The following is an 8,840-nucleotide window of genomic DNA, read 5'->3' as shown; positions in this document are numbered from 1 at the left end:
GACATTGCTTAAATGCACTACACCAGAACAACTTTGGTCTTACCATTAAATAAAAAAACAAAGGTTTGTTGTATTAAGTAAAACAATTATTGTATGAAAATTTAACACTACTGTCCAAAAATAAATAAATTAATAGCTGCTTCAAACTTTCATGGGTCTCTTAAAGAGTACCTTGGGACCCTTTTAGTTAATAATTTTCATTTTCTTTTCTAACTTTTTAAAAAATTATAAAAATTAGCTAATTTTTTATTTTTACATTATTTTTGCAGAATAATTGAACAATAAAAAGTTTTGGCGTTATTAGCTTGTGAAAATAGTTTAATTTTTAATTTTTCAAATAATTACAAAAATATCACTTTTTTATTTATTTAAATTTATATATAAAAATTAAAATACATCCTTTCATGATTTTCTAAATTTCTACCGCTTTACATATGAAAGCATAAAATTTGGATCTTCAATTTTAATTTGTGTGGATTATTTATTTTCTTTCTTTCAAACCCACACAAATTCAAAGCCAGCCCCCAAAATCCATAATCTTATAAATTACTTTACATATTTTTTTGAAAAATTTTAAAAATCATTTTCCATATTTAAATAAACTCTTTGTTTTCTAATTTTTAATACCTAAAAAACTAAATATGCTAATTTTTTTATAATTCTTTGCAAAGTAATAAAACAAAAAAATAAAAAATATTTTCTACTTTCTTAAAAGAAAATAAGATTGAATGCAAAAATACTAACATCCCAGTTGATTTTCAATATAAAATATTATTAAAAATAAAAAATTTTCAATATCACAATTTTTTTTTACAAAAAACCTAACATTACAACAGTGTAAAATCACACTTTACTAACTTATTATGGTCTAAAATTAAAATTTTGTTCAGTGACTTATTACATCTTTTTTTCTTTACTTTCCTCAATAATCTAACATAAAAAAAGTAAATTATATATATATATATATAATATTCTCTAGCCGTTTCCAAGTGATGTCAATGGATACTATTAAGAGGCATCATAAGAGATGTATGACACTCAAAACAGAGGTACCAATGCAACTGGGATTTGTTTTCTGCATCAAATATTTTTTCCTGCAATTAGAAGTTACAGCAAGCTCATTACTTGAAAGGGAAAAGGGTTCGCAGCTGAGTACAAAAATTCAATATCAAACTTTTAACTACAAGCAAACTGTAAAAAATGGTTCGCAGCACTCAAACATTAGATCTAGCACCCCTGAAATTCAGCCACTAGTAATGCATAGTTTAACTTTGAAAAAATGTTCAACAAAAACTGGACGCAAGAACATATGGTACAAGATGGAGAAATGACACCAAGGGCAGTGCCCAATGTCGGAGGAACTGAACAAACCCTAGGGACAAAACCAGCACACAGCACAAGCAAATGAAAACAATAACGTATTAACTTGAGAAAATACATTACCCAGCAAAACAATTGCAGCAGTCTACTGGGCCTCACATGATTCACCGCGTACTAGGAAAACAAGCAACACAGAAGTGTTCAAGTTACTATCCTCATCCAAGTGCACCTTATTTCTTCAGAATGAATTCCCTAAATGGATTGCAATTGGGAAAAGGATATTCGGATTATTGATCCATCAATGGAGCTGGCGTGCTTGCAGACAAGGGCTTCTGTGGCCTGCTCTTCAGTCTCAAAAAGGACTAAAGCTTGCTTCTTTCCATTTGTCTCGAAGACTTTGGTGTTGACAATGGCGCCATGCTCCTCCAGGTGGACCACAATGTCCTCTTCTGTAATGTCCTGGGGAAGGGTGGAAAGGTGGATCATCTTGGTTGGAGAACAGCAGTAGCGGTAATTCTTTGCAGCATTTCGGTTGAAGCGGTTGAGGTTCGAGTTCAAGTAATCATGTGTATCCGTAGCTGGAGTTATGTTTGGATACTTGGAGAAGTTTACTTCCAGCCGTTTCCCAAACAGCATGGCTCCCTATGTCACATCATAGCACCATTTTAATACGCAGTGGCAACTGAGACAAAAAGTCAATACATGGGACTTCTTTATGTTTTTTTTCAATATTTTCTTTTGGGTTTTCTCCCACAGTTTTGCAGAGAAAAGAAGGTGCTGTGGAGAGAGAGAGAGAGAGAGAGAGAGAGACTATCAGCCGGGATCTGGAAAAGAGAAATACGAACTGATAAAATAATGAATCAATAATGTTTAACATCACTTCCCAGCGCTTTCAAAACTCAAAAAAACTTCCGTGTGTTTGGTACAAGGATTTCCTGCTTAAGATTTAAACTAGTGTTGATTTGAGTGAAGCTCAAGTTGAATTTTGCATTGCATTTAGTCTAAATCTGCACAAATCCAAATTCAGGTTCTGAATTTCAAGTTCCCAAAACAGTCAAAAAACAAAAAAAAAAAACTGGGCAGATTTATGATACCTTGGCAAGTTGCAACTGCACTAACAATTGTAAAATGAATGTTTCAGAAGATTTTATAAAACAAAGAAAACACCTTCTGAGCATATTTAATTATAAGTGTTTTTTTCTTAGGAACCCACTAATAAACACCCTTTAAAAAAAAAGTCCAAAGATATCACTACATAGAGGCACGGTGAGAGGAAAAAATCAATTCTTTGCAAATTCTCCTAATAAAAAAGAAAACAAAAAAAAAAAAATCTTGCAGATCAAGCAATTGCTCAAACCAAAAGAAACATTCTACTCAGGCTACCAGTGTTGCCCTCACAAGGTGGTAAACAATGTCATTTCTGGGTAGCTCAGCAGGACAATACAAAGAACTAATATTTTATATTGGCTAAAGCAACATGTATCTATGAAAGCAAGAAGCGTAAGACTTGCAACTATCTTACTGGTTTTTAAAAAATTCATTTAAATGGCAAGGGAAAAGAAACAAGTAGTAAGCGGATTCAGACTTGTAACCATTAAATCTCTTATCAAAAATAAATGTTTATTAAGAATGAAGTAAGCATTATTATAGACAAAAACTTAAAAGATAGCGTTGTGGATGTAACTAGAGTAGGGGATAGAATTATAAAAATCAAGATTGTGTTAGGACAAGAGATAATAAATATCATTAGTGCTTATGCTCCTCAAGTCGGCTTAGAAGAAAATCTTAAGAGACAATTTTGGGAAGATATGGATAGTATTATACAAGGCATACCACGGACTGAGAAAATATTTATAGGAGAAGATCTGAATGGACACATTGGAAGGGATAATAAAAATTATGAAAGGATATATAGAGGATATGGATATGGAGACAAAAATGAGTCTGGGGAGATGATTTTCGACTTCGCTAAGTCATATGATTTTAGCATAATGAATACTTACTTCAAGAAGAAAGAATAACACTTAATAACCTTTAAAAGTGGACAAAATAGAAGTCAAATAGATTTTTTTTTTTTTTAACTAAGAGAGTAGATCATTTATCATGCAAGGATTGTAAAGTTATTAAAGGTGAAAGTCTAACCACAAAACATAGTCTTAGTGTTAGATATATGTATTAAAAAATGGAAGAAAAAAGATAAAATAATAAACTAATGTAAGAGAACTAGATGGTGGAACCTAATAGGCAAAAATATAATGAAATTTAAAGATAAAATGATCAAAGATGAGGATTGTACTATAAAGGATGGGATAGATACAAATACTCTTTGGAGTAGATTAGCTAACTCTATTAAAAAGATAGCAAAAGAGATTTTAGGTGAATCAAGGAGAAGATTCTCCAATAGCAAAGAAAGTTGGTCGTGGGATAAAGATGTACAAAAAAAACCATAAAAGACAAAAAGAATTTGGAATAAAACGTGGCAAAAATATAGAAACTGGGACAACTTTGAAAAGTATAAGGAGGCAAGAAAAGATGCAAAAAAGGCCGTTAATGAAGCTAAATATAAATCATTTAATAGTTTGTATCATAGATTAGGTACAAAAGAAGGGGAAAGATTTATATTTAAATTTGCTAAAGTTAGAGAAAGGAAAAGTAAGGACTTACGAGATGTAAAATGTATAAAAAGTAAGGATGATATTGTCTTGGTTAAAGACGAAGACAATAAAGAAAGATGGTGAAGTTACTTTAGTAAGTTGTTTAATGAAAACCAAATAGAAGGCATAAACTTAAAATTATCAAATGAGGAAAAGACTAAAAAATATGAGATTTATTCGCAAAATTAAAGTTAACGAAGTTAAGTTTGCACTAAAAAAGATGAAAAATGAGAAAGCTATGGGACCAGATAACATCTCAATTGAAGTTTGGAAATGCTTAGGTGATAACAGAATTATATGGTTAACTAATTTATTTAATAAAATTATAAAAACTAAAAAAATGTCAGATGAATGGAGGAAAAACACTTTAATACCTATATACAAAAATAAAGGAGATATTCAAAATTGTAATAACTATCGTGAAATTAAACTTATGAGTCATACAATGAAACTATGGGAAAAGGTAGTTGAACAAAAATTAAGGTTAGGAACGACGGTCTTAGAAAATCAATATGGTTTTATGCTTGGGAGATCTAACACAGAAGCTATTTATCTTTTAAGAAGATTAATGGAAAGTTTAGGAAAAAGAAGAGGGACTTGCATATGATATTTATTGTCCTTGAGAAAGCATATGATAGGTTACCTAGGGAAGTTCTATGGTGGATTTTAAAGAAAAAGGGTGCATGTAGTAGGTATGCCGATGTCATTAAGGATATGTACGATGGAGTAATGACTAGTGTAAAGACTATAGATGGAGAAATTAGAGAATTTCCAATCACCATAGGTGTACATCAAGGATCTGCTTTGAGTCCTTATCTTTTTGCTTTAGTGATGGACCAATTGATTAAGAGTATTCAAAAGGAGGTTCCATGGTGTATGTTATTTGCAGATGATATTATATTAATTGACGAAATTAGGGACAGAGTAGAGGCTGAGTTAAAATTATGGAGAGAAACTTTGGAATCTAGAGGATTTATGATAAGTAGAAACAAGACAGAATATATGAAATGTAATTTTAGTAATGATAGGAGGAATATCGTAGACAAAGTTACACTTGATGATGAAAAAATAAATAGTAGTTGTAGATTTCGATACCTTGGAGCTATTATACAAGCTAAAGGAAGAATTGAAGATGATGTAACGCATAGAGTTAAAGCAGATTGGATAAAATGGAGAAGTGCTTCAAGTGTGCTCTGTGATCGTAGAATACCCTAAAAATTGAAAGGGAAGTTTTATAGGACAACTATAAGACCAGCTATGCTACATGGATCAGAATGTTGGGCGACGAAGAAACAAAATATCCAAAAAGTAAAAGTTGCCGAGATGAGAATGCTTAGATGGATGAGTGGTATAACATTGAAAGATAAATTAAGGAATGAACATATTCGCGATAAGTTAGGTGTAACTCCTATAAAAGATAAGATAAGGGAGGGACGAATCAGATGGCATGGACACTTGCAACGTAGGCCACACAGTGCACCCGTAAGGATGAGTGAGTTAGTTACTGTTGGGGGGGTGGTAGAAGGGGTACGGGTAGACCTAAAATAACTTTGGAGTAGATAGTAAGGATTTAATATCCCTGAATCTGTCAAAAGAAATTATACATGATTGCATAAATTGGCGGAAAATGATTCATATAACCGACCCCACCTAGTGGGACTAAGGCTTGGTTTTGTTGTTCTTTGTTAAAAATAAATTTTTATGCATAAAAATATGCAAACAAGCTTCTACGTGCATATTCACAAAAAATATGTAGATGATTTAACTCCTATGCAAGAAATCCTGCAGTTGCATCAAATGACAATGTAGGTAGGGGGAAAATACAACACCACACTTTCCAAACCTTCATTTTTAAAAAAGGAAAATTCATCAACTTCAAAGCCCAAAGTATTCCAATCCAAGAATTTAACTCTTTTTTTGAAAACTTAAAACAGTAACAACACTTTAAAATATTATTTTGAAGAAAAATCAAACTTGGTTTTCTATGTAAGAATATTGTATTTTTGATTTGTAAATTAAAGATTTATGTGTTTGTTTCTTGCATTTTTTTTTTCAAAATTAGATATTTATGTGCTTGTATCATGCCTAAGGTAAGCCTCTAAATAAAAATAAAAATAAAAAACTGCTTAGGGAGGATAGGGGAATTATTGAAAACCAAACCTTCAAGAAGTGTACGGCCAATTCAGCCTGGAATCCATCTAACATTTGAACAAGTGCATGATCCGGTTTACTGTGGAGAAGCTTGATCCTCACAATGTTACCATAGAGAGAGAATAAATTGAATAATTTATCTTCATCAATTTTCTGGAGAACAGGTAGAAAGCATAAGTAGATATAAAAAAATATAATTATATGTGAAGCCAAGACAAGAAATATCACTTACATCAGGATTCAAATTAGAGACCAAGACAGTGCACTTGTCATTGGTACCACTTATGCCAGGAGGCAGGACACCACCAAAGGCAGCTGCAATGGCTGCAGTATTTCCCACCTACATAAGCAAACACAAAAATAGAACAACATGAACACAGTTATTTGCATTGCTAAAATTTAATAAGCAAACAAATATCAGAAAAACTAATTAGAATGTAATTAACATTCCTGCAATAATATTCCTGATAACATCCATATGGCAGCAAGCCGTCCTACTAGTCCCGCTACTAAGTAGACATACTGGAGAACTAAATCAGCAAAATATTGCTGATTGACATCCAAGGCTTTTGTTCTTGCAACATAATTTCTATGCATCAGCTCATGAAGGTACAAAATCACTAGGGATTTATGTAGTGGTGGAGTTGCAGGATTGTAATCCCCATAGCATATACAATCAGTCACTCTCTGTGAAAGTATAATTTACTATAACAGCCCATTTTGTCCCTAAAAGTTGATAAATTATTACGCAAATATGCACAGAGAGAATATAAGTATGGGATAACAATTCAAAAGCATATTGCAATGCCACTTGCTAGTGTATTGCTAACCAGCTAACCACACACAGAAGAGTTGTGGGACAAAAAGGGACTAGCTTGTGGACACCAGAAGTATTACATGCTCCTTGACAAAGAAATCTGTCAATAAAAACTGGGAACAAGACAACCTGGACAAGGCTCAGTATACAGCCTGATGAACACAAACCTGTGGAAATGCAACTGCAACCAAAGATGCAATATAATTGCTCAGTAATTGGTTAAAATTTGTATAAATAATTTTTTAAAACTCCAGAAAGATAACAGACTCTGAATACCTGCTGCCCTCGTTCCAGGAGGTTGAAGTGCATACATGCCCCCCGAATCACCATATCCAGACTGTTGCATATATTGACCAATCGAGTACAAATATAATAGAAATAAAATTAGAATTAAAGAATGAAAGCAATGATGAATTATCATGTATCTGCATAGGATTGAAGGGAAAAAAACATCATCAAACACACTTGTGAGGATCTGCCTTTCTGCTCTGAAGGCAGAGATGGGTTTGTGAAATCCCTGCACATTGAACGCACAGGAAGATCCTAGAATGAGCAGATGGACTTTTTACCAGCACCACGAAGTTACATAATAAAGAATCTTGTAATCCGGAAGTAGCAAGCAGACCTGGATCGCTCATTATTGTAGTTCACTTGTAGCTCAGTAAGGCTGATTCATGGTTGGAAAAACACACAAATGAGGTTCAATCAATATCCAATCACAAAATGAAACCGCTGGATAACAAGCCAATAAAAGATTGGGCTTACTTTGAGAATTGAATATCCAGCTGACAACAGCCATCATAAATATTTCGCGCCTACAAAGAAGCCAAGTTTTGGAACCCCTTTGCTAGAACAAATTCAAAAAATATGTGCCGCCAATTATGTTTAAAATGTGCAAATACCTGAAGTGCATTTATTGCAGAAACAGCACACTGGAGTGATTGATACTGGATAAGTGCCTGAAAGCCTACACAATTTTCCAAAAACAAAAAAAAAAGGAATATTGTCAGATATTTTTGCAAACCTTTTTCCCCAGCAAGTCCACAATAAGATAATGCATGATTTAAGCAGCTGGAGATATGTCCACTATGGCTAAAGAAAAGGTAGCATGTTCATGGTTGGCAATGGTTGGCATTGGAGGCTTTCTCACACCAAACTGGACCAACTGGTTAGAAAAAAAAATCCAAACTGATGCCAACTGATATCTTGCTAAAACCAAATTGATTTATTCATTTTGTTAAGTCTGCCTCAATTCAGTGCAATAAAAAGTACATTAGTACCATAGCACAACAGTACAAAAAATTGATCAACAAAATCAGAGTTAAGAGTTAAATCAGAAGCCAACAAGACAACATAAATATAAAATTTTCCCACAAAATCATGGAAATCATGAATCATCTAATCTGCAACTAACTGAAAATGCCCATGTAACCTGGAGCAAACTAGGAGGAATCTTCACAAGATTCAGATAACTCAAAGGGCCATTATAAAATCTCTACAAAATACCCTCCACAAAGGGAAGAAATCTCTCTCTCTCTCTCTCTCAATATATATATATATATATATATATATATATACAGAGCCTGGTATCTTGGGCTGAGAGGAGAGGAGAAAATACAGTGAACAATAGGCCCCAAAATAGGGAAAAGAAGCAAGATGAGATGTGTGGCCGCTAAGGGAGAAAAGAAAGAAATTTTAGGGTTTGAGGAGATGTACAAAATGAGCAAATAAAAAGGATTTATACAAAAAAAAAAACACACCGAGGACAAAGCCAACATGCCTGTATGACACAGTAAGTGCAAGAGAAGAAAATATATAACAGTCTGCATTTCAGTGCCCCCAAAAAACACAACCAGTTTTCTGATTATGTTCACCAACAAGTGGAGATTCAGTGAAAG

At 33.1% G+C, this 8,840-nt stretch overlaps 1 protein-coding gene across 1 annotated transcript in view; it reads right to left on the bottom strand.

Moving 5' to 3' along the window:
• Positions 1 to 1,228: 1,228 nt before the first annotated feature.
• The window catches only part of LOC131160301 (polypyrimidine tract-binding protein homolog 3-like), a 40,900-nt gene continuing 33,288 nt past the window's right edge, over positions 1,229 to 8,840 (bottom strand). Inside the window, exons 7-15 of the mRNA XM_058115831.1 lie at positions 7,845 to 7,909; positions 7,708 to 7,757; positions 7,568 to 7,609; positions 7,408 to 7,459; positions 7,219 to 7,279; positions 7,110 to 7,123; positions 6,358 to 6,465; positions 6,135 to 6,278; positions 1,229 to 1,962 (exon numbers count right to left, since the gene is read on the bottom strand). Of these exons, the coding sequence (XP_057971814.1) occupies positions 1,573 to 1,962; positions 6,135 to 6,278; positions 6,358 to 6,465; positions 7,110 to 7,123; positions 7,219 to 7,279; positions 7,408 to 7,459; positions 7,568 to 7,609; positions 7,708 to 7,757; positions 7,845 to 7,909 (926 nt within the window). The 3' untranslated portion in view covers positions 1,229 to 1,572. The remainder of the gene's footprint in view (positions 1,963 to 6,134; positions 6,279 to 6,357; positions 6,466 to 7,109; positions 7,124 to 7,218; positions 7,280 to 7,407; positions 7,460 to 7,567; positions 7,610 to 7,707; positions 7,758 to 7,844; positions 7,910 to 8,840) is intronic.

This window comes from Malania oleifera, chromosome 7, assembly GCF_029873635.1.
Source record: "Malania oleifera isolate guangnan ecotype guangnan chromosome 7, ASM2987363v1, whole genome shotgun sequence".
Lineage (NCBI taxonomy): Eukaryota > Viridiplantae > Streptophyta > Magnoliopsida > Santalales > Ximeniaceae > Malania > Malania oleifera.
Note: the sequence above shows the minus strand (reverse complement) of the source record. Positions and strands in the feature narration are given on the sequence as shown.